Source organism: Coregonus lavaretus (genome assembly GCF_964263955.1).
Source record: "Coregonus lavaretus genome assembly, chromosome: 5".
NCBI lineage: Eukaryota > Metazoa > Chordata > Actinopteri > Salmoniformes > Salmonidae > Coregonus > Coregonus lavaretus.
The window spans coordinates 65645166-65670734 of record NC_139992.1 but is presented as its reverse complement, the minus strand read 5'-3'; the positions used below and the strand labels follow the sequence as shown (position 1 = coordinate 65670734).

Sequence of the window (25569 nt, the reverse complement as noted above, 5' to 3'; positions counted from 1 at the left end):
TCAAAAGCCTTCCAAAACCCCCGCCGTTGCTAACTGATACGACCTTTCTCCCCCTTTGAAGCACCAAGAGAATTCATCAGCACTCAGAGCCAGGGAAAAACCAAGATAACACTTTGCAGCCTGTGTGCTCTGCTGTTGTATTTCAGTATGACATCACTCTGTTCCCAGCCAATTCTGATGCATTTGTTTTTTCTATCCCTCACTACACCAGCCCTTCCAAGGTCATGGACACTGGTGCAAAGCGCTGGGGAGCAGGGAGGCGAAATGAAGTGTTTCACCAGACGGTGCCTCTGGCAGCTAGAGGGCCGCAGGGAGCCTGGAAGGCCCACTCCGGATTCGTCACGGCACAGCAGCCACTGTTCAGGAAGCAGGGTGTAATATCTGACCATGTGCCAATTATCACACCGCAAGGAGCGGATATGGCAACAACATGCCTAAAGTCTAGGAAATAGAAGTTAAAGAAATCAGTGTCACAACATCCCCTGCCTTGATATAGCCTGGTGACATTACAGCATTGGGACACAGTGAGATATCCTCTAGATCTGCTTAATGTGTACATAATGGAATTAATAGAATTCCATGACCTTTACAATTCAAGTCCCACACAATGTGAGTGGTGCAGGAATCCAAAGTGAATGATGCACCTCATGATGTGATTTAAAGGCCAATTGCCTCCTAAATCAATACTTTTGATTTACCTGGCATTAATGCCTTTATGATTGCATGACCACATTAAAGGTGCAATATGCAGAAATCGCTCTGCCATTTCCTGGTTGCTAAAATTCTAGTAGTTCGCCTAATTTCAGTTTATGTGTAGAGAAGCATTATACCATCTAAACCGCTGTAAGATATATTTTCAATAACCAAAAATATTGTATTATCAGCTGTTTGAAGCTGGTGTACAACACCGAGAGCAAAAAATGCAAAAACTAAACTTTAGAATGATAAATAGCGCACATTCAGTTGAAGTGTAAGAGCGTCTGCTAAATGACTAAAATGTCAAATGTAAATGTAAGTATGAAAAATGTATGCACTCACTAACTGTAAGTCGCTCTGGATAAGAGAGTCTGCTAAATGACTAAAAAAATTTTTAAAAATGTAAAAAGTTGGAAGTTTACATACACCTTAGTCAAATACATCTAAACTCAGTTTTTCACAATTCCTGACATTTAATCCTAGTAAAAATTCCCTGTTTTAGGTAAGTTAGGATCACCACTTTATTTTAAGAATGTGAAATAATCCGAATAATAGTAGAGAGAATAATTTATTTCAGCTTTTATTTCTTTCATCACATTCCCAGTGGGTCAGAAGTTTACATACACTCAATTCGTATTTGGTAGCATTGCCTTTAAATTGTTTAACTTGGGTCAAACGTTTCGGGTAGCCTTCCACAAGCTTCCCAAAATAAGTTGGGTGAATTTTGGCCCATTCCTCCTGACAGAGCTGGTGTAACTGAGTCAGGTTTGTAGGCCTCCAAAAATTTTCTATAGGATTGAGGTCAGGGCATTGTGATGGCCACTCCAATACCTTGACTTTGTTGTCCTTAAGCCATTTTGCCACAACTTTGGAAGTATGCTTGGGGTCATTGTCCATTTGGAAGACCCATTTGCGACCAAGTTTTAACTTCCTGACTGATGTCTTGAGATGTTGCTTCAATATATCCACATAATTTTCCTTCCTCATGATGCCATCTATTTTGTGAAGTGCACCAGTCCCTCCTGCAGCAAAGCATCCCATCAGCATAATGCTGCCACCCCCGTGCTTCACGGTTGGGATGGTGTTCTTCGGCTTGCAAACCACCCCCTTTTTCCTCCAAACATAACGATGGTCATTATGGCCAAACAGCTCTATTTTTGTTTCATAGGACCAGAGGTCATTTCTCCAAAAAGTACGATCTTTGTCCCCATGTGCAGTTGCAAACCGTAGTCTGGCTTTTTTATGGCGGTTTTGGAGCAGTAACTTCTTCCTTGCTGAGCGGCCATTCAGGTTATGTCGATATAGGACTCGTTTTACTGTGGAAATAGATACTTTTGTACCTGTTTCCTCCAGCATCTTCACAAGGTCCTTTGCTGTTGTTCTGGGATTGATTTGCACTTTTCGCACCAAAGTACGTTCATCTCTAGGAGACAGAACGCGTCTCCTTCCTGAGCGGTATGCCGGCTGTGTGGTCCCATGGTGTTTATACTTCCGTACTATTGTTTATACAGATGAACATGGTACCTTCAGGCATTTGGAAATTGGTCCCAAGGATGAACCAGACTTGTAGAGGTCTACAATTTTTTTTCTGAGGTCTTGGCAGATTTATTTTCATTTTCCCATGATGTCAAGCAAAGAGGCACTGAGTTTGAAGGTAGGCCTTGAAATACATCCACAGGTACACCTCCAATTGACTCAAATTATGTCAATTAGCCTATCAGAAGCTTCTAAAGCCATGACATCATTTTCAAGAATTTTCCAAGCTGTTTGAAGGCACAGTCAACTTAGTGTATGTAAACTTCTGACCCACTGGAATTGTGATACAGTGAATTATAAGTGAAATAATCTGTCTGTAAACAATTGTTGGAAAAATTACTTGTGTCATGCACAAAGTAGATGTCCTAACCGACTTGCCAAAACTATAGTTTGTTAACAAGACATTTGTGGAGTGTTTTAATGACTCCAACCTAAGTGTATGTAAACTTCCGACTTCAACTGTAGAACAGATCTAACGCATCTTAGACTTGCTTTCAATGAGAATGACAGATCTATAACTCATGTGAATTTGGTTGGGTTGCCCAAAAAGTTACATATTGCAGCTTTAAGGCAGCGTATTGGAGTTGAAATCTAGCCTAACTGTGCAGAAAGAGATTAGTATAATTATATTAATTTGAAATCCTCAGAGCGCCGCATCATATGAAGTGAGGGGGAAATGTAACGCTTGTTGTTTGAAGGCTTCTACAAAAACAAAACAGCGTGACTGGCTGAGCGGGTTCAATGATTTCCCATTGCGCCCATATTTAGCTTTTCAGGAGACATGAAGAGACAGGGTGGGCCTCATGTGGACACACCTGAGGTTTGGTTTGAGGACTTTCTAAACTAAGGATATGTGTGCATGCGTGTGTGTGAGTGTGTGTGTATCTGTGTATTTGTGTGTGTATTTGTGTGTGTTTGTCATGTGGTTTGAGCTACGCCCTGCTAATCGTTGCCTGCTGGCTGTGGAGTACTTTGATACTGGTATAGGTCTGGAGCTCGCTTCAATGGTTCCCTTTGTATCTCCTTTACATTCCTAACTTCCAGCATGTAAAATCTCACCTCCACTGTCTGGGCATAACCATTTAGACAAACACAATAACAAAGAAAGGCACCAATTGGTGTTCTAGCCAAGTGTCAGCAAGGTATTTTATTCATTTGAATTAGCCGCAGTAATAGGAGTGGGCAAAGCAGAATAGCAAAACATCCTCAGAGTTGTGAGTGGAACTGAGGTCTTTGTTGATCATTGTAATGGCATACACTGTACTATAAAATACATTGTGCACTGACAATGGTAAACCAACAGGTAATTTAGTCTAGATGCCTTTTAATCTAGTCGAACACATTGTTCACATGGGAAACTAAAAGAGGATGACAAAGGGGTTTGTTATTATGGTTGAAGTGCTAGGCTATTATGATTTTAAAATATAAAAAGTCAGTTGATTGTGGCGATGGAAAATGTTCATTGTGGTCATTCAATCCATGAAGGGTGTGTGTTAGTGTGTGACTGTATGTGTGTGTCTGTGTGTGAGTGTATCACAAACCAGCCATATCTCAGACTGGCCAATAAAAAGAAAAGATGGGCAGTCTGAGATATGGCTTTTTCTTTGCAACTCTGCCTAGAAAGTCAGCATCCCGGAGTCGCCTCTTCACTGTTGACGTTGAGACTGGTGTTTTGCGGGTACTATTTAATGAAGCTGCCAGTTGAGGACCTGTGAGGCGCCTGTTTCATAGGACCAGAGGTCATTTCTCCAAAAAGTACGATCTTTGTCCCCATGTGCAGTTGCAAACCGTAGTCTGGCTTTTTTATGGCGGTTTTGGAGCAGTGGCTTCTTCCTTGCTGAGCGGCCTTTCAGGTTATGTCGATATAGGACTTGTTTTACTGTGGATATAAATACTTTTGTACCTGTTTTCTCCAGCATCTTCACAAGGTCCTTTGCTGTTGTTCTGGGAAATGATTTGCACTTTTCACACCAAAGTACGTTCATCTCTAGGAGACAGAACGCGGCTGCGTGGTCCCATGGTGTTTATACTTGCGTACTATTGTTTGTACAGATGAACGTGGTACCTTCAGGCGTTTGGAAATTGCTCCCAAGGATGAACCAGACTTGTGGAGGTCTACAATTTTTTTTCTGAGGTCTTGGCTGATTTCTTTTGATTTTCCCATGATGTCAAGCAAAGTGGCACTGAGTTTGAAGGTAGGCCTTGAAATACATCCACAGGTACACCTCCAATTGACTCAAATTATGTTAATTAGCCTATCAGAAGCTTCTAAAGCCATCATCATTTTCTAGAATTTTCTAAGCTGTTTAAAGGCACAGTCAACTTAGTGTATGTAAACTTCTGACCCACTGGAATTGTGATACAGTGAATTATAAGTGAAATAATCTGTCTGTAAACAATTGTTGGAAAAATTACTTGTGTCATGCACAAAGTAGATGTCCTAACCGACTTGCCAAAACTATAGTTTGTTAACAAGACATTTGTGGAGTGGTTGAAAAACGAGTTTTAATGACTCCAACCTAAGTGTATGTAAACTTCCAACTTCAACTGTATCAATATGAACGTTTGCTTGAGAGTGTGCGTAAATTAACCAATATTTTTGTGAGTATTTAAGACCTACTTTAGAAAGGCAAACGCATGCCATTCCAGTGCACATCCAAGTGCTATCCACCCTCAGGATTTTGGCAACAGGCACTTTTCAGCAGGAGCTTGCCGATCAGCATCTCACAGCCCTCGAATAGCGGATGTTTTAGATGCAATCATCAGCAAGACGACCAGTTACATACAATTTCCATACACCATAGCACAACATGTTGAAGTCAATAGGATTTTCTTTGCCATCAGGGTTCCCAAATACGAACGGCGCAATAGACGGCACCCATGTCGCAATAAAAGCACCATCCCAAAACTAGCTCAACTATGTGAACAGAAAAGGCTTTCACTCACTTAATGTGCAGGTGATAGCTTATGTGATGCACAGAATACACTGCTATATGTAGTGGCCAGGTGGCCCGTTGGAACGCACGGCTTGTTCATTCTGCAGAACAGCCAATTTTGGCCTTTATGCCTACAGCAGGGAGCTGTTGAGGATGGATGGCTTATTGGTGAGTGTTGCCTACACATTTGAAGTGTATTTGCATTGCTAAAGCAACTTGAATTGTCCTATTGGTCCTCTCTTTGTAGCTATGTTTTTATTTTTACTGGTCAAATCACAACTGAGTGAGCCAAAACAAAAACTCTGACACTAGCACCTCTATTTCAGTCAAAAAATAAAGACAATTATTATATTTTTTTGGTTGCACCATTGTATTTAATGGTATGGCGTTGTATATTACCCAAGGGATGATTTTGACCCTATATGGTTAATTTGGGGCGTTTCGAAATAAGGAAAGGGGGATACCTAGTCAGTTGTACAACTGAATGCATTCAACTGAAATGTGTCTTCCACATTTAAACCGGACCCTCTGAATCAGAGAGGTGTGGAGGGCTGCCTTAATCGACATCCACGTCTTCGGCGCCCGGGGAACAGTGGGATAACTGTCTTGCTCAGGGGCAGAACGACCGATTTTTACCTTGTCAGCTCGGGGATTCGATCCAGAAAACGTTCAGTTACTGACCCAACGCTCCTACCCGCCAGGCTACCTGCCTCCCAGGTCGTGCACGAGCACTGAGGCTGAAAATAATTGGTATTTATCAATGTTATCTCCTACCGGTGTGCATATGGCTCTCGTAGGATTGTTTGATAAATCACACTTTTTCTATGCGTACAAACATTCTAAGTTCCGTTTGTAAATAGTATTTTAGAATAGTTTCTATGCACTATTGATAAATAAGGCTCCTGGTGTGTTGAATTTAGGCAACCACTGAACTGATCAATTAGTGTCACGCCCTGATCTAGAGAACTCTTGTTGGTTGGGTCAGGGTGTGAGTTTAGTTCAGATCTATGTTATTAGATTCTATGTTTATGATCTAGTATTTGTATTTCTATGTTTGGCCGGGTGTGATTCCCAATCAGAGGCAGCTGTCGCTCGTTGTCTCTGATTGGGGATCATACTTAGGTAGCCTGGTTGCCTACCTTAGTTGTGGGATCTTGTTTGTGTTCCTGTTAGGCTTGTTGTGTGTATAGCCCATAGGACGTCACGTTTTTATTGTTTTGTCATTTTGTCAAGTGTTTATTAGTCTTAATAAACATGTACGCATACCACGCTACACCTTGGTCTGACCCGTCTCTCAACGACTGTGACAATTAGCTCAGTTGGTCAGGTTTAGTGCCTGCGACACTCAAGGAACAGGGTTGCCTATGTTATATAGGCCTGCAGAATGCAAGAGAGGAATGTAGGCTAGACAGAGCGGAGAATTCCACCAAAACAGCGCAAAATGTCCAGTTAGAAAATGTTGTTTCTATCCATCTCTCTCTCTCTCTCTCGCACTGTCAGATGCATTGGCCTTATAGCCTAAACCTATATTGTGTCTAGCTGTTATAAAAAAACATATTCCCTTGTCTCTCCATTCGATATGAATATGACTTTGGGCTAGGCTATACTTTCATCGTTTGATGCATGTATGCTTTCTCTCCGGATGAAACAATGAATGGATCTAACAGAGTTCCATCTCAAAAAGTTGTTTGAACAGCCTAAGAACGCAAACCCCTGAACCTATAGCACTACCGCCTGCACTTAGATTTACCATTGAGTTAGGTTTGTTAAAATAGAGCCCTAAAAGTGTGAAAACATTTGATCAGTGCTATTTCCTGATAGTTGCTGGTTGAAAATACAATCTAGCATTACAATGTACCAGAGGCCACCATAGTAGAGCGATACCATCGTACATCACAATGTTTTATGAGTACATGATCACGATAGGACAAAGGTTGACATCGCCCAACCCTGTGTGTGTGGGTGTCCACCTGCCTGTTTCACATGTATCATCTGTGGTCTAGACTTCCTGCTGTGGCCAGAAGAACACCTCAGACTGAGATATATAGCTCAGGATATTATGGAAGCAAAGTTTACCTACCTGCTCTCTAGTTAGTTTAAAACAGTATATTCTTTACCTCAAGAGCAAAACGACCCCAGGCAGGGCTTGAGCTCCGGTATAAAAGACAAACGTCAATACCTCCGAGTCACTGCTTCCTATCACACCTAGGTGATAGAGCTCTTCTTTAACCCTGGGAATAGGTAGGCTGGTGAAGGAGAGTCTGTTGATAGCCCCTGCATCCTCCCCTCCCCTATCTCCAAGGATGCTGAGAGGCCGTTTTCCTGCCTGGAGCTGCCTGTTGTGGAGGTGGTGGACATTGAGGAGAGGAGAGGAGAGCTGGGCTGACCAGTGCAGCTGTTCACAGACGGCCAGCCAGCCTGATAAATAGTCTTCTAGTGGGTTTTCACCCACCAACAACGAATTCGGCAAGAGAAGTTCGATAGAGCGGAGCGGTAGAGAAAGTTCAGCTCTGCTCTACTTTATGTAAATTTCAAGCGAAACGAAGCGTTGGAGCGAAGCGTTGTCAAGAGGAGGCGCCGCAGTTCAAACCTACTGAGGTATAATAAGAACTGGAGACTATTTCCAAGATGTTCGACTGTTGTTTTCAAGGTAATCTACTCATGTTTGCATATGCCGATTCATGAACCACCTATATCTGGGTTGCATCCGGTTTGTGCTAGCACTCAGTGCGCACAGGGAGCAGCGCGAGCAGCAACAACGTCATCACGTCATCCAAAAAACATGGCAGACATTGGATGAAATTAAAATGTTAATATCTTCTACTGTGAGTGACAGCAACAATTATTGTAATAATTCAATTGATGTTTTGTGCACAAAGGTGATGACTAAAGTGTCTTATTAGGAATTTTCTAATCTGACTTCTCTATGTGGCTGTCTATGGAAATTGTCCTTCTGGGCCGGGCATCAGCTAAACTGCAGTACCAAAGCAAAACTGTAGGAGAAGTCAAAACTGTGCCTCTAGACCGGAACCCTGGCCCCTTGGTCAAAACCCACTGTTAGAATGGCACCTGTGGCCAGACATGCCATGAAAGGGCACAGTGTTGGACAGACAGGTTAGTATGTGGAGGCTCTAGACTACTACTACAGACTCTGCGCTATGTGTCTATGTGTCTGTGTGTCTATGAGCTGCCCCCTTCTTCAACAAATAGCCTAGCCTACCTCCACACTCTGGGCTAACCATTCTCCCACAGTGACGGTGAAGCAGCACTAGACCAGCACCCAACAGGTAAACATTCACCCTGGAAACAGGAGGCTTGAGACGCATGTCTATAGCATCAGGCACCTCATTAAAGCAAATCAGATTTGGAGAAATTGCTTCCTGCTGACCCAGTAAGCTGAGGCAGTTCACAAACAGAGAGAGAGGACAGTCCAGGAAAAACAACAAGCCTTTTGGGTGGTTTAGCTGCATTCCCCCTGCCTGTCTGTTTAATATTTCACCAAATGTTCCCTCTTCTTCACACAGAATAAGTCTGCGTCCCAAATGGCACTCTCAATGGCACCCTATTCGCTATATAGTGCACTACTTTTGACCAGCACTATATAGAGAATAGGGTGCCATTTGGGATGCAGCCAAAAGGAGTACTACAGAGGGAGGCTTCAGTTCCAATGTCTGTATTCCCTGACCGAATACATTTAGGAAATTACAGGACTAAGCTCACTAGGGTTAAACTAACTGGGCAACAATATCAGCATAAAACATTGTTTAAATGTCAACGGTATGGAGACAATTCTGGACAAAATGTAGGCCTACTAGCATTTCAACTGCTCAAAGAATGGCCCTTGTATGCTAAAAACACAAAAAACATGATTCACGTTTCATAAAATAATTTGCTATTGTTAAGCGCTTGTTTTGACAAATCTGTGTAATCGGCAAAACTTGTCTATGTCCATGAACAACTCTCAAAACATCTGTTGTTGCTGATTATTGGGAAGGGTCCTCCATAGCAAGTGAAAATTCCTCATGTTAAATCCCCTTAGACAGTCCAAATGGGGGAGAGAAATATGGAAAGCACTGCAGCAGGAATCTCTGCATTGTCTGTTCAAGTGAAATCCTCACGCAAACATAATCTCTCTCACTCTATAGAGGAATCTTTTACTTGAAAAATGCATTTTTAATCACTGTGGTATTTTGAATGTTAAGAAACTATGGCCGAGACAGAATTGGCCAGCAGCACTCGGCAATGACAACAGCCCGGAGTGACAGCCATGTGTTTTCCTCTGTCATCTGAGTCTTCATCAACAAATCCCCCTCCCATTTCACAAACACACAGAAGCCCTTTCGAGACAGCCTGTATCAGCCACCCTCACAACTGAGACAACAGTGTGGAGGCCTACATCTTACCACCACCACCACCCCCTGTAATGGTCACACACACATGCACCTACGCACGTCACACGCACACACACACACAAACACACAAAAGTGCAGTCATTAGGGTTCGGCAGAATCACAATATTCTTTAAATCTTTAATTTCCTCTGAGCTAAATGACCGGAGACAAGCTGCCTTTTGGAGCTCAACGTCCTAATTAAACATTGCTCTTATTAAAGAAGAGAGCGCGATTTAAGAACATTTAAATTCTGAGAAGCAGTAGTAATAAAGCGGTCTCAGTTTACTTTTTGCTTTAGTTTTCGTAAGCCTCTCAATTAAAAGTGGTTTATGTCAATTGGATTTTGGTCTGCAGAGCAAAACCACCTCCTGCTGTGGGAGCTCTTTGAATGAAAGGTTGGCGGCCATGTTGCTCTGTCTCTGGTTGGATGCTATGCCGGATCTGATGAGATCACAGGGACATCAATGAAGTGCATCCCAATTACTTGGGGATTTGTATATGTGCAGGGTGCTATCATCAACTTAGCCATAGTGTAGATAGATTGTCCATGCAATTGAAAATATCAGCAGGAGTAAGGTGAGTTAGCCTACTGTAACAACTAACCTCCTTCCACAACTGCACATGGCCAAGCCATGACATAGCCTATCAAACAGGATAACATCATCATCAAATAACAACTTGCACATTTACTTCAAAATACAAATGACTTGATATCATAAAGTTAAATATAACAAATGTCAGATCGCTACGCTGTATAGGAAGTTGTCCCTTTATGAAGTAGGATTACCCACAATTGCTGACAAAGATGAGTCAGCAAACTGGCTAAGGCTAGGTTCAACATCTGTAGCCTACATTGTTGAATGAAAAATACAACACTGAAAAAAGGTTCCCAGTTTGCTGTGGATATGGTCTCTACTTCTCAAACTAGTGTTTAACGCAGGGCAACGGTCTTAGCTTGGGCCCACTCTGTACTGACTCCAACTTTCCTCTGACCAGTTGGCCTGTGTCTCCATGTGGCCAAGCTCAGAGGGCTCCTGCCAGTGCCAACTGGTGGCGGGCAGGGGAGTCAGTGGAGAGGAGCAGTTTAGCCTAGCCGCCCCAGAGAGTACAAGGCAAAGACATGCTAGTGTGATTAACACTGGACCACAACAGACAGCTCTGTCTGGCAGCTGGCTATCTCCTTCATCTCAGCAGATAGAACTATAGCTAGAGCTGGGAGCCGCAGGAGGGATGAATCCAGCCCCCACAGCCTGAGCCTTCACAGCCAGCCTGCCTCCCTGGGCTCTGATCACTGCATTGAAAGAGATGGAACTGGTGGGATGTGGGAGTACAGTACAGTAGGTAACAGTAAAACTTCACTCTAGAAAGTAATGCCGGGCGGACACAACTTTTAAAATTGTCAGAGCTGTTATATTAACAGAGGCAAGTCACAGCCTGATCTAAAGAAGAGCAAATTGACTCAAGATACTTTAAGATCGCTGAGCCTCTCACATTAAACGACCGTCTTTCCTGTCGTTTCTTTTGTCTTACCAACGTAGTGGTGCGCACACTAAATGATGTGACACAGATGGGAGGGGATTCTTCACTTGGTCGTAAGGATGCTCGATACCACGCTGTCTCGCGAAAACAAGGATGTGATGTGATTAGATAGCTAGAACGAGCCTCTAACGTTTTCAGTCAGACATTCACGCTTGCCATACAGAGTTGAAATATCTAGCCAATACATTTTGAATTGAATAACATTGCGTGTAAAGAGCTTGTCAGAGCTGTAACGATTTGACACTTTGGCAGGTACAAACGCATACTAGCAGAAGTCATCGCTCCTGCTCCAAAGTACACATTCTGGGTGATGTGATTCAACGTAATCATCTCACTGGCTCCTTCTCTGGAGAGCTCTCATTGGCTATTGCTGATCACTGTTCTCAAATCTTGTTGTTGCATATCTCACACTACAAGAGCATTGCAGATTTTTTGCAGATGAAATCAAACATGTTTGAAAATCTGGGACTGCTCAAAGACGAGATCGGTAGTCCTCAGATTGCGTCTCTGACCTGCTCACATTAAACGAGCGTCGGTGACGGCCGCGTGCCCCGAATAGGCAACGACATGGGGATTTTGTCTCCGATCTCAGCTTAAGTGGTCTCTACGCTGGGAAGTGAGACATCAGAGGAAGTTGAGCTAGAGGGAGTGAAATGCTGTGAGGAGGGAAATGCTGAAGGGTAGGTAGCTGTAGATCTCCCCAAAGACAGAGTGCTAAATCTCAGATGGAAGACAGTCCACTGAATCATTAGACTCTCTTCATGTGGTTTCAGTCTGCCACAGGGACTAGATAGGGCCCGCAGTTCAGCATCACTCCATCTCCAACTCATAAAACGTATAACATCTACAACGCATCAGAGTTAGGACTTGGAAATATATAGGCCAATATGTATCTTTAGACACAGTTGAAAGCCCCTTGCCAATAATTGATGACACAAGAGAAAGGCATATAGGCCTTTTTACATGTTGTCAAATAGATAGGAATACTCTAACTCTGAAAATACCTCAAAGAGAAATTGATTTGGCAGTAGAAGCTAAAGTGAAACTTCCTGGCCACCCAGACTCCTTTCTCCGTCCAAACGCTACGCCACGCCCACGGATGTCAGTTTCTTCTCCGCAATGTGTCTGAATCTGAGTAACTTCCCAACCCTTCATCGAATACGAACACATTCGGGGGAATCTGATTAGTTCAGAAACCGATGGGTTTGGACCAGAGCCAGAACACACGTGTGTAAAGCGGTGGTTTGAAAATTCGTCATTGGATTTGATACTCTGATTGGTTAGATCTAATCGCTGAATCGTCACAACAAACAACTTCAATGATGGCAGTCTCAGACTAAAGTAGCCAATGTAGCAAACGACAGAGCAGCAGAAGAATGTAGTGTGAGTCGTCAGGCTAAGATATTACGAAGTGAAATATCTCCCATGCTGGCCATACCAATTTCCTAAGTGCTTCGTCAAGACGTTCTCCTCTAAAAACCCATCTTGTGTCCTTATGGTTGCTGCTGTGCACCCTGCCGACTGCACCTCCTAGCTGTTAAGAGGTTTTAACAGGAGAAAACCAGCATATATCCTCAAAGAGAATACCAATTAATCCAGACAAGTTTAATTTTACAACTATATAATCCACTGAGCTCCTGGTGCCTTGAGCCTCAAATCCATTAACGTTAGTGGGGCATGCTGGCAATGTGACCTTTTAAAGAAAGTGTTCACATCAAAGCCCTGAGGTCAAACCTAAGCAGTATCCCACTTCCGGAATGCCGGACCATAAAAAAGTGTACTTAGAAGGGATTAAAAAGGCCAATTCCACACAGCAGATTTGGAAGAGGTAGAGTAGGAGTAGAGGAGGGAGAAGGACTGAATTAGCAAATGGTGTGTTTGTGGGCCCTGGCAATGTGGGGTTCCTAGAGGCAGCCTAATGACTGCGGCCCTAGTCTGGCACAGGGGCCAAGTTTCCCTGACTCCTTTTAAGTTGCCTCCAGGCCACAGCTACGGTGTTATGAGGAACATATGCCCAGCTATCATGCAATACTACAATTATCAATGCTTTTCCTCGCACTCATTTCCATGACACGTCTCTGTGGACTTTTGATGTGCTAAAGCACTTATTACTATCATGCTCTTTACAGGGAAGGGGGATGCCTTGATTGTTTGCTGGTCTCTTGGTCATGTACAGCATACTGTACATGAGAGCAAATTATTCAGAAATGCTCTACTGGTTAATGTTGTCTCAATGGTGGCTGTCTTGATCCATCCACAACAGATACAAATAGATTTCATGAGTCAAAGGAGGAAGGAATGAAATAAACTGTGTTAAACTATTTTGCCCTTGTTTAGGCAACGACCCCTTAACCAAATCAGTTGTTGCCATTGTCAGTTGTTGCTCGATTTCTGAGGTCATTGCCAAGGGGAGGATGCACAAAACAATTCCAAACACAGCAGCAAGCAATACTTTCAGTCATATCCAATTCTGATATAAAACCTAATCTTTGTGCATAAATCAGATTTGAATATGCCATGAGGATATGGTCAAATTTCTGCAAATTAAGAGAGAAATTTGACTGCACTGTATCAGACCAGACGGTAGATTTAAGCATTTTTTCTTTGTCCAATACCATTTGGGAGTGTAATGATCTCTTTATTCACACCTAACAGAAGGTCCATTGAATATTTTATGTGCAATATGTTACAATCGAGGCCCGGAGAGCATTAGAAAATCGGCAGTCTACCCGATCTGATTAGCATGGTCGTTTCCAGGAGGACTAGCCTACTTACTAACCTCATTTCAGACCGCTCCAAGATGAGAGCTGACTTTACAAACAAATGGATCTTCAGGGGAAATGAACAAGTATCACATACATATTAGTAGACACTCTTATCCAGAGCGACTTACAGGAGAAATTAGGGGTAAGTGCCTTGCTCAAGTGCACAGATAGATTTTTCACCTAGTCAGCTCGGGGATATGAACCAGCAACCTTTCGGTTACTGGCCCAAAGCTCTTAACCGCTAGGCTTCCTGCCAGCGACAGTTTGTTATGCCACTTGAACATTTATTTACAGAGTCATAAATGAACGTTTAAAACCAAAGCCTTTTTGTTGCCACTCCTCTTTCATTCCAATGAATGGCTTAGCCTAACTGACTATAAAACATTGGGCTAGGTTAGGCTAAAACATAAAAGGGCCAACTGAGCCAATTCTTGGTTTACAGATTGAATCATTTGGAATTAGAATTCCTATGATAGGCAAATGAGGATGTAAATAGGCCTAAATGACCATCTAGCTACTCCATCTCTAAGGACAGCAGAGTGACCGAATGACCACTAATGACTGCCTAAAGCAAGGCTGAGGCAGCTCATCTGTCCTTCCCTGAATAATGGAGAAGAGTGGCTGCTTTTCTTTGATGGATAGCGTCCAACTTGGGAAAGAGCTGGGAAAGGGTGAAGTAGTAGCCTTTTCCCGCCATTCCCACCCTACTGCTCTTCTACCGCAAGCAGTCCTGTGTGTGTTCGCCTCTGGTGGTGACTGACTGGGCTGATGCACAGTGAAGGGCTTGCAATCGGAGATTGATTCATAACAAGTTAGACAGGTTTTCAACAACCCCATTGAAAACAATGCATAGGCCTACTACATCGCTATTCAAGATAGTAAACGTAACACGGATAGCATCATAGCAACACGAGGGGGTAACTACCGCCCTGCTCTGTGATTCATTGCCGTGCAGTATAAGATCCCAAGTCAACGGACGTGTGTTCAGAGCAAGGGCCTGCCGTTACATTCCTCATACAGACCTGAACTGTGGCTCGGACTGTCATTCGGGTGTGCTCACAGTGAAGGACTGAGACTGCATCCCAAATGGCACCCTATTCCCTATACACTGCACCTTGGGCCCTGGTCAAAAGTAGTCCACTATATAGGTAATAGTGTTCCATTTGAGACAGCCTAAAGAGAAGGTGTGGGAGAGGTGTAGCCTGGCGCTGAAGCTAGGTAGCCAGTGTCTAGGTAAGCCAGACTGTTCACTTTTGTTAACAGTGTGTCGACTGTTATATTAACAGAGGCAAGTCGCAGCCTGATCTAAAGAAGAGCAAATTGACTCAAGATACTTAACTGCTGTACTGCTATACAATACTTATTATGTTACTTACAACTGTCCCTTCCTATAGTTGGCGAGTCTAGACCAGACAACATAGCCTCGTATTAGTCCTACATCATCTCGGTCTGTTCATGAAAAGATAGATTGTGGTCTATGTTCGCTAGAGGTGAGTCAGAAATGTATTAGCACTGCTGAGTGACTCACACTCAAACTCATTCCCAGTCGTAATGGAAAATCTAACAGGTTACATGGGAGAGCCAGAACAACATCTGCATCCTCATGGGGATGTCACACTGACAATAATAGTAGTGTCAAAGACTATACCAGTTCAGAATTCTCCAGGGTCTGACTGCAATAATAAGGCCTTCCTGTGGGATAGGAGGTAGGCCTATCTATTCTAAAATGGTTAATTACCCCGTTCTCTAGTCCACATCAGTTTAACAAGCTTTTCCATGTTGAAACAGAGACTGTGGTATGGGCTACCTATAGCCAATAAAGACTGTTTATAAATACAGAAAACTTGGAGCCATGGTGTGTGTGTGTGTGTGTGTGTGTGTGTGTGTGTGTGTGTGTGTGTGTGTGTGTGTGTGTGTGTGTGTGTGTGTGTGTGTGTGTGTGTTTGTTTGTGTGTGTGTACCCTAAGAACAAATTACTCACCAAAGAAAAATGGTCAACGACAGTGACACCAGTTTATGACCATATATGTTGAAACCGCTTGCTCGCTACAAATGTTGGCTCAGATGATGAAATGTTTGTGAACAGCGACGAAAAGCATGAGCCATATTTGTGTGCATTCTTCTAAACTCTGTGTGCATATTTCTATCTCAGAACTTCAGGCTTCAAATTTAACTAATTTCTAAGTATCTGTATTTGTATTTATTATGGATCCCCATTAGCAGCTACTCTTCCTGGGATCCAGCAGAATTAAGGTAAGGCAGTTATAAAAAAAAAAAATAACATTCCAATACATTCACAACAGATTTCACAACACATTAAGTGTGTGCCCTCAGGCCCCTACTCTACTACCACATATCTACAACACAAAATCCATGTGTACGTGTGTGTATAGTGCGTATGTTATCGTGTGTATGCATATGTCTGTGCCTATGTTTGTGTCGCTTCACAGTCCCCGCTGTTCCATAAGGCATATTTTTTTACATCTAATTTTACCGTAGGCCTATTATGATAAACCCTTTGTATATCGGCAGCGAACTTCCAATCACATTCTTTGTCATTCTGTATAAAAAGTAGGACTAAACAATGAATAGATGCCCATAAAAGCATAGAAATAATGGAGACAGGTTGCGGCAGGTCTGTGTGTGAAATAAGGGTAACATGTTGTTGCACAATGGTCAAAGTGACCTTGCAGCAGTCAGCCATACTCCACATACCTGGCTCCTTCTCGCTCCTCTTCCCTCCATCTCTGTTCTTCTTCAGCACTGCCTTGAACATGGTCCGATTCTTGGAATCCTCTCACTCTACCCCTGCAAAAAACACAACCATTTAGAGAGCAGGAAAGGCAGAGAGTGAGTGCGCAAGTCTATGGAAACTTTACAAGCTGACTATAACGCAACCCGCATTTCATACACTCATCTCCTGACACTCCGCTGGGAGTTTTCCCACAGCGTTCCCAATCCAGCAGGTCATCTCTAGAGGGCCGTCCGGGGAAAGAATGCTCTAATATTTAAACAGAACGGACAAGGTCTGCTCTCTTGCTATGCAGGAAAACAATCTGTCAGATTCTCCACATTCCACATCTAATTGATGCTACGTGGCTGAACTTGGGCCTTCACGCTCACTTTTCACAATATTTCTAACGCTTGGATATCTGAGTCAAGAGGCACGTATGCTGGTAACTTGAAGTAGGCCTAATTTAGCTAGGTAAAAAGACCTTGGTGAGTTGCATTTTGTTGTGATTTTTGTTCTGCTATACAAACATCTATTACTGTGTAACTAACAGGAGTGTTAGCCTACTGTTCTGGTTGGCCATTTTCTCACCTGATACAAACAGTACAATGCAGCCCCAAATTAGAGCCCAAACTATTAGCAACCATGATTATTGTCAACACCTCATAAATTGCTTTCCTTCACTCTTCACTCCCTAATAGCTGATTACATGGGGCTGAATTTGCCATTCTACTTATAGAACCAGCACATTATTCACCATAGAGACGGGGAACGGAGGCCCTGCCAAATAAGGGTGTCTTTTTGCACACAGGACATAGGCTACAAGGACCCAGAATGTGGGCCCTTAGTTAGCTAGTTTGGGGTTTGTGTGCTCCAATAAGACCTCCACTGGCTCCTGGAGGAAAAAACAATTGTTTTTCATTAGCATGGAGCGGTCTCCTGATTGGACTGCATTGTCTGGACTGCATTGTCCATCTGAAATCATATTGGGTAGGAATAAACTGGGACTAGCTTAAATCTGTCTAGACTAACAAAATGGACAAAGCCAGAACACTAACATCAGAGACAAGGGATTGGTGAGGAAAAGGAGAGCGCCCACTCACCTTCAAACACACATTCATGACTGGGTATTCACTCTTGATTTCTAATAAAGGTCCATCATTTTCAGGCTGGACTCCACCCAGACTAATGCCCGGGGAGGACAGTGCTAACCACAGCCTGTTTGGAGCCAATCGTCCACCCCCATCCAACTCACACCCAGCACCATAAACAACTAGAGAAGCACAAGGGCTCCTGAAATGAAAGTGGCAGCTGTAACAGCTAGGTTGGCTTGGCTAAGTAATGGCAGTTAGACACAGGGGCCAGGGTAATCTACACTGTGTCCCAAATGGCACCCTATACCATATGGGCCCTGGTCAATATAAGTGCACTAAATAGGGAATAGGGTGACATTTGGGAAGCAACCCTAGTCTCCACCTCCCAGTCTGGCAAAACAGCTTATGACATGTTACAAGACAGGCCATTAGAAAACATCTCCTGCTGTGATTACATTAGGGCCATAATTTCATTCACCTGCCCAGAGCTGAGCCTGTTCAATGTGGATCTGAAAAGAATGTAGCTAGCCTAGATAGATCTGTACAGTATTAAAAAACACTTTCTCCGAAGCTCTATTCCAGTTAGGACTCTAGAGCTCTAGTTCTAGAGCTCTATTTCAGTTCAGTAATGTGTTTAGGCCTATACACTGAGTATACAAAACATTAAGAACACCTGCTCTTTCCATGACATAGACTGACCAGGTGAAAGCTACACTCTTAGAAAAAAGGGTCCCCATAGGAGAACCCTTTTGGGTTCCAGGTAGAATCCTTTTGGGTTCCAGGTAGAATCCTGTTGGGTTCTATGTAGAACCCTCTGTAGAAAGGGTTCTACATGGAACCCAAAAGAGTTCTACCTGGAACCAAAAGGGTTTTACCTGCAACCAAAAAGGGTTCTTCCAGGGTTCTCCTATTGGGACAGCTGAAGAACCCTTTAAGGTTCTAAGGCACCTTTTTTTCTAAAAGTGTATGATCCCTTATTGATGTCACTTGTTAAATCCACTTCAATCAGTGTAGATGAAGGGGAGGAGACAGGTTAAAGAAGGATTTTTAAACCTTGAAATAATTGAGACATGGATTGTGTATGTGTATTATTCAGAGGGTGAATGGGCAAGGCACAAGATTTAAGTGCCTTTGAACGAGGTATGGTAACCAATGCTGCTGGGTTTTTCACGTTCAACAGCTTCCGTGTGTATCAAGAATGGTCCACCACTCAAAGGACATCCAGCTAACTTGACACAACTGTGGGAAGCATTGGAGTCAACATGGGCCAGCATCCCTGTGGAACGCTTTCGACACCTTCTAGAGTCCATGCCCCGACAAATTGAAGCTGTTCTGAGGGGGGGGGTTGTTGCAACTCAATATTAGGAAGGTGTTCTTAATGTATGGTATACTCAGTGTATGTAAACAAAGACAAAACCTGCATCTACTAAAGATGTTTCGTCATCAAACAGCAGAAATCTAATCTTGAAACCTAGATAGTGGAACATGGGAGAGCCCCAGTGAACTCAGTCAACTTTCAACACAGTGAGTACGTTTACATGCACACTAATAATTCAATATTAAACGGATTATGGCAGTAGGCCGAGTATGGCATGAGTCATATAAACAACTTACTCTGCTTATCTTAATTGCCATAAGATCATACGCCGATTAAAACAACTGGTTTTCTGAGCAATCTTTCAAATTATAAGGACACGTGAACACCTTACAGTTTTTCTCAATTGCTAAAACACTAAACCCTATTGTCTGAACCAAATGCTCAGTTGCCTGAACCCACTGATTGAATCAATCACTCTTTTGGCAAAACCAAAACCAAACCTTTTCACCTGTTTAGACATAACTTGCCAACACATTTTCATTGTGATGCACCCGTGCTGCATAATGGTGAGCACAGGTGACAAAAGTCAAACACAATTAGAGCACAGGTGTCACCACTTGAACACAACAACTCAAAATTGATCACACTTGTGGCTAATGATGTGAGGGAACATATACAGTAAGCCAGTTCAGAGAGCACTGGTTTGTGAGGCCCTACAATGGATAGAAATCTGAGAGGAAGAGTTCGTGTGAGAGGAGGTCGAGGTGGTCGAGGTGGTCGAGGTGGTCAGCGAAGACAAAGAACAGTAATATCTGATGAAATCAGAGCTACTGTGATTGACCATGTTCTTGTCCATGGTATGAGCATGAGGGAGGCTGGACAAAGGGTACAACCAAACATCAGTAGATTCACTGTGTCCACCATAATCCGAAGATTTAGAGAAGAGAACAGGTAATTACCTTTTTTTGACATTATAGTACAGTATGTAAATGTTGACAGCAATTACTGTATGACATACTATATACTGTACCACAGTATACTGTAAGTAAATATATGTTTCAGTACATCACTGTACCAATGTACTGTAGTATTGTAATGGAGGGTTGGTCTAACTGTTTGTAGGCCTAGTATTCCATGTATATTTTTTGTAACTCCATGTTCTCTTTTTGTAGAATTGAAAGACTGCCACATGGGGGTGGGAGGACAGGTATGTTCTCCCCACACCAAGAGACCCTAATTGTTGATATGGTCCATGAGAACAATGCCATTAAACTGAGCGAAATTCAGCAGAAGATCATTGAGGACCATTTAAATTTTGAGGGTATCAACAGTGTCAGCCTCTCTACTGTTGATCGTGTCCTCAAGCGCAACAGACTGCGCATGAAACAGCTATACAGAGTGCCCTTTGATCGCAACTCAGACAGAGTCAAAGAGCAAAGATTCCAGTATGTACAGGTTGGCATATATCCAGACACATTCAATGTTGATTACTCTAAGTAGTGATTTACTGTAGTGGCCTAAATCACTTTTTCCGTATCACTTACAAAACTCTATCTATTTCTACAGAGGGTTTTTCAACTGGATGCAATGGAAAGACCCCATCAATACATCTACATGGATGAAGCTGGGTTTAATCTCACCAAAAGGAGAAGGAGAGGCCGTAATGTGATTGGCCATCGGGCCATTGTTGGTGTTCCTGGGCAGCGTGGTCACATTATGTGCTGCCATCAGCAATCATGGGGTTGTCCATCATCATGCCAACCTGGGGCCCTACAACACTCACCAGCTCCTCATTTTCCTCAATCACATGCGAGATGCTTTGTTAGGGCAGCAGGATGAGCATCCCATCTATGTTGTTGTTTGGGACAATGTGAGTTTTCACAGAGCCCTCCAGGTTAGAGAGTGGTACAATATGAACCAAGGTTTTATCAATCTTTGCCTTCCACCGTACTCCCCTTTCCTAAACCCCATTGAGGAATTCTTCTCCTCATGGCGGTGGAAGGTATATGAACGCCAACCTTACACCAGGGTAAATCTCCTGCAAGCCATGGGACTTGCCTGTGGTGACATAGGTGTGGAGGCATGTCAAGCCTGGATACGGCATGCCAGGGTTTTTTTCCCCCGTTGCCTGGCCAGACAAAATGTGGCCTGTGATGTGGATGAAGTCCTGTGGCCTGACCCAGTACGGAGACATGATGCTGTGGCTGAGTAATGCACTTATTTGTATATTTTTGTACTTTATTTTTACATGGGCTTACTGTACACAAGTGGCAAACGCATAAGATTTCTGTTTGTTTTTACAAGTGCTACATGTAAATGCACAAGATTTCTGTTTTGTCTTTTTGTACAAGTGCTAAATGCACAGGTTTTTTTTGTTTTGCAACATGCATTTAGCCTACAGTGAACAATAAACATTTATTTCTCCAGCTTCATGTCCTGAGCATTGTGTTTTCTATTTTTCTACGTAGTGTTTAGTGACTGTTCAGTAGTGTTTTTAATTTTGATTGACTCGGGGCACGATTTGACAACATAGTTCAGTTTTGAGCACAGATTGAACTGTTTTGAGGTGAAAGTTTGGTTTTGCAAGAAGAGTCTGAGGTTTTGTGAATGTAGCTTGAAAATTGGGTTTTGTGTTCACAGTTAAGAGAAAAGGAGAGCAGCTTTCAAGAAATGTGTCTTAGCAATCGAGAAAAACTGTAATCGGCGAGTGAAGTGAGTTCAGAAAAACTGAAAGTATGCATCTTAGAAATAGTGTCACGTACAAACTGTATATGTCCGAACTCGGAATCAAATAGTGTTCGCAAAAGTAACATGGTCAAAAAATGAGTTTTAATGACTCCAACCTAAGTGTATGTAAACTTCTGACTTCAACTGTAAGTGGCAAAAACTGTACTTTGACGATGAGAGAGAGAGAGAGAGAGAGAGAGAGAGAGAGAGAGAGAGAGAGAGAGAGAGAGAGAGAGAGAGAGAGAGAGAGAGAGAGTCCACTCAGTCCTATGGTACATCCTCTGCAATTTTCAGCAATTGTTAACTTGTGGCATTTCCATCCTCCTTTGCAAGACAGGAAGACCACTAATAATGGTGGTACAAAAGAGTGGATTAGTGCTTCAGTCAGGGGATTCATCATAAAGGACTATAGCTTTGCAGAGTCACACTTTTTCAGACTGATCTGTTTCCATGTCTGTCTGACTGTCCACAGAAAACGCTTTCTCTAGCTAGGTCATTATTCCTGGTGCGTTATACATGTTTAGGGAAGCAGGTAGCCTAGTGGTTAGAGCGTTAGGCCAGTCACCGAAAGTTTGCTTGTTCGAATCTCCGATCTGACATGGTGAAAAATCTGTTAAATATTATTCTATCAAAGTGATCAGGTTTTAACTATCTGTTCTGTAAAAGGGAAGGGCATGTTTAAGATGCCTAATACTTCCAACCTCTAGAAGCCTAAGCCTATCACACAGTCCACCACCTTCCACACACAAAGCAGCAAATTGAGTAAGGGACAGGGTTCCATATACAGCGCATTCGGAAAGTATTCAGCCCCCTTTTCCACATTTTTTACATCACAGCCTATTTTAAAATTGATTAAATAATTTTTTCCCACATCAATCTACACACAAAGCCCCATAATGACAAAGCGAAAATAGTTTTTTTGAAATTTTAGCAAACGTATTAAAAATAGAAACATAAATACCTTATTTACATAAGTATTCAGACTCTTTGCTATGAGACTCGAAATTGAGCTCAGGTGCATCCTGTTTCCATTGATCATCCTTGAGTTGTTTCTAAAACTTGATTGGAGTCCACCTGTGGTAAATTCAATTAATTGGACATGATTTGGAAAGGCACACACCTGTCTATATAAGGTCCCACAATTGACAGTGCATATCAGAGCAAAAACCAAGCCATGAGGTCGAAGGAATTGTCCGTAGTGCTCCGAGATAGGATTGTGTCGAGGCACAGATCGGAGGATGGGTACCAAAACATTTCTGCAGCATTGAAGGTCTCAGAGAACACAGTGGCCTCCATCATTCTTAAAGTTTGGAACCACCAAGACTCTTCCTAGAGCTGGCCGCCCGGCCTAACTGAGCAATCGGGGGAGAAGGGCCTTGGTCAGGGAGGTGACCAAGAACCCGATGGTCACTCTGACAGAGCTCCAGAGTTCCTCTGTGGAGATGGGAGAACCTTCCAGAAGGACAACCATCTCTGCAGCGCTCCATCAATCAGGCCTTTATGGTAGAGTTGCCAGACGGAAGCAACTCCTCAGTAAAAGGAGTTTGCCAAAAGGCACCTAAAGACTCTCAGACCATGAGAAACAAGATTGTCTGGTCTGATGAAACCAAGATTGAACTCTTTGGCCTGAATGCCAAGCGTTACGTCTGGAGGAAACCTGGCACCATCCCTACGGTGAAGCATGGTGGTGGCAACATCATGCTGTCGGGATGTTTTTCAGTGGCACGGACTGGGAGACTAGTCAGGATCGAGGGAAAGATGAATCGAGCAAAGTACAGAGAGATCCTTGATGAAAACCTGCTCCAGAGTGCTCAGGACCTGACTGGGGCGAAGGTTCACCTTCCAACAGGACAAAAACCCTAAGTGACAACGCAAGAGTGGCTTCGGGACAAGTCTCGGAATGTCCTTGAGTGGCCCAGCCAGAGCCCGGACTTGAACCCGATCGAACATCTCTGGAGAGACCTGTAAAAAGCTGTGCAGCGACACTCCCCATCCAACCTGACAGAGCTTGAGAGGATCTGCAGAAAAGAATGGGAGAAACTCCCCAACTACAGGTGTGCCAAGCTTGTAGCGTCATACCCAAGAAGACTCGAGGCTGTAATCGCTGCCAAAGGTGCTTCAACAAAGTACTGAATAAAGGGTCTGAATACTTCAAATCAAATTGTATTTGTGACATGCGCCAAATACAACAGGTGTAGACATTACAGTGAAATGCTTACTTACAAGCCCTTACCCAACAATGCAGTTTTAAGAAAGAATACCAAAAAAAAAATATATATATATATATATATTATATAAAATAATACGAAATAAAAGTAACAAATAATTAAAGAGCAGCAGTAAAAATAACAATAGCAAGGCTATATACAGGAGGTACCGGTACCGAGTCAATGTGTGGGGGCACCGGTTAGTTGAGGTAATTGAGGTAATATGTACATGTACAAAGTGACTATGCATAGATAATAAACAGAGAGTTGCAGCAGCGTAAAAGGTGGGGGGGGGGGGGGGGCAATGCAAATGGTTAGCCATTTGATTAGATGTTCAGGACTATTATGGCTTGGGGGTAGATACTGTTTAGAAGCCTCTTGGACCTAGACTTGGCGCTCCGGTACCGCTTGCCGTGTGGTAGCAGAGAGAACAGTCTGTGACTAGGGTGGCTGGAGTCTTTGACAATTTTTAGGGCCTTCCTCTGACACCGCCTGGTATAGAGGTCCTGGATGGCAGGAAGCTTGGCCCCAGTGATGTACTGGGCCGTACGCACTACCCTCTGTAGTGCCTTGCGGTCGGAGGCCGAGCAGTTGCCATACCAGGCAGTGATGCAACCTGTCAGGATGCTCTCAATGGTGCAGCTTAGAACCTTTTGAGGATCTGAGGACCCATGTCAAATCTTTTCAGTCTCATTAGGGGGAATAGGTTTTGTCGTGCCCTCTTCACGACTGTCTTGGTGTGCTTGGACCATGTTAGTTTGTTGGTGATGTGGTCTTGATCACGTTGAGGGAGAGGTTGTGGTCCTGGCACCACACGGCCAGGTATCTGACCTCCTCCCTATAGGCTGTCTCGTCGTTGTCGGTGATCAGGCCTACCACTGTTGTGTCGTCGGCAAACTTAATGATGGTGTTGGAGTCGTGCCTGGCCATGTAGTCATGAGTGAACAGGGGGTACAGGAGGGGACTGAGCATGCACCCCTGAGGGGCCCCCGTGTTGAGGATCAGCGTGGCGGATGTGTTGTTACCTACCCTTACCACCTGGGGGCAGCCCGTCAGGAAGTCCAGGATCCAGTTGCAGAGGGAGGTGTTTAGTCCCAGGGTCCTTAGCTTAGTGATGAGCTTTGAGGGCACTATGGTGTTGAACGCTGAGCTGTAGTCAATTAATAGCATTCTCACATAAGTGTGCCTTTTGTCCAGGTGTGAAATGGCAGTGTGGAGTGCAATAGAGATTGCATCATCTGTGGATCTGTTGGGGCGGTATGCAAATTGGAGTGGGTCTAGTGTTTCTGGGATAATGGTGTTGATGTGACCCATGACCAGCCTTTCAAAGCACTTCATGGCTACAGACGTGAGTGCTACGGGTCGGTAGTCATTTAGGCAGGTTAACTTAGTGTTCTTGGGCACAGGGACTATGGTGGTCTGCTTGAAACATGTTGGTATTACAGACTCAGACAGGGAGAGGTTGAAAATGTCAGTGAAGACACTTGCCAGTTGGTCAGCGCATGCTCGGAGTACACGTCCTGGTAATCCGTCTGGCCCTGCGGCCTTGTGAATGTTGACCTGTTTAAAGGTCTTACTCACATCGGCTACGGAGAGCGTGATCACACAGTCTTCCAGAACAGCTGATGC

At 43.4% G+C, this 25569-nt stretch overlaps 1 protein-coding gene across 2 annotated transcripts in view; it reads right to left on the bottom strand.

The window, feature by feature from the left end:
- The window catches only part of tanc1b (tetratricopeptide repeat, ankyrin repeat and coiled-coil containing 1b), a gene marked incomplete at its 3' end in the record, with an annotated part of 187814 nt that overhangs the window by 138398 nt on the left and 23847 nt on the right, over nt 1–25569 (bottom strand). For both annotated transcript variants that reach the window (XM_084162237.1, XM_084162238.1), the window contains exon 2: nt 16579–16671. In XM_084162237.1, coding sequence (XP_084018363.1) covers nt 16579–16639 — 61 coding nt within the window. In that variant the 5' untranslated portion in view covers nt 16640–16671. The remainder of the gene's footprint in view (nt 1–16578; nt 16672–25569) is intronic.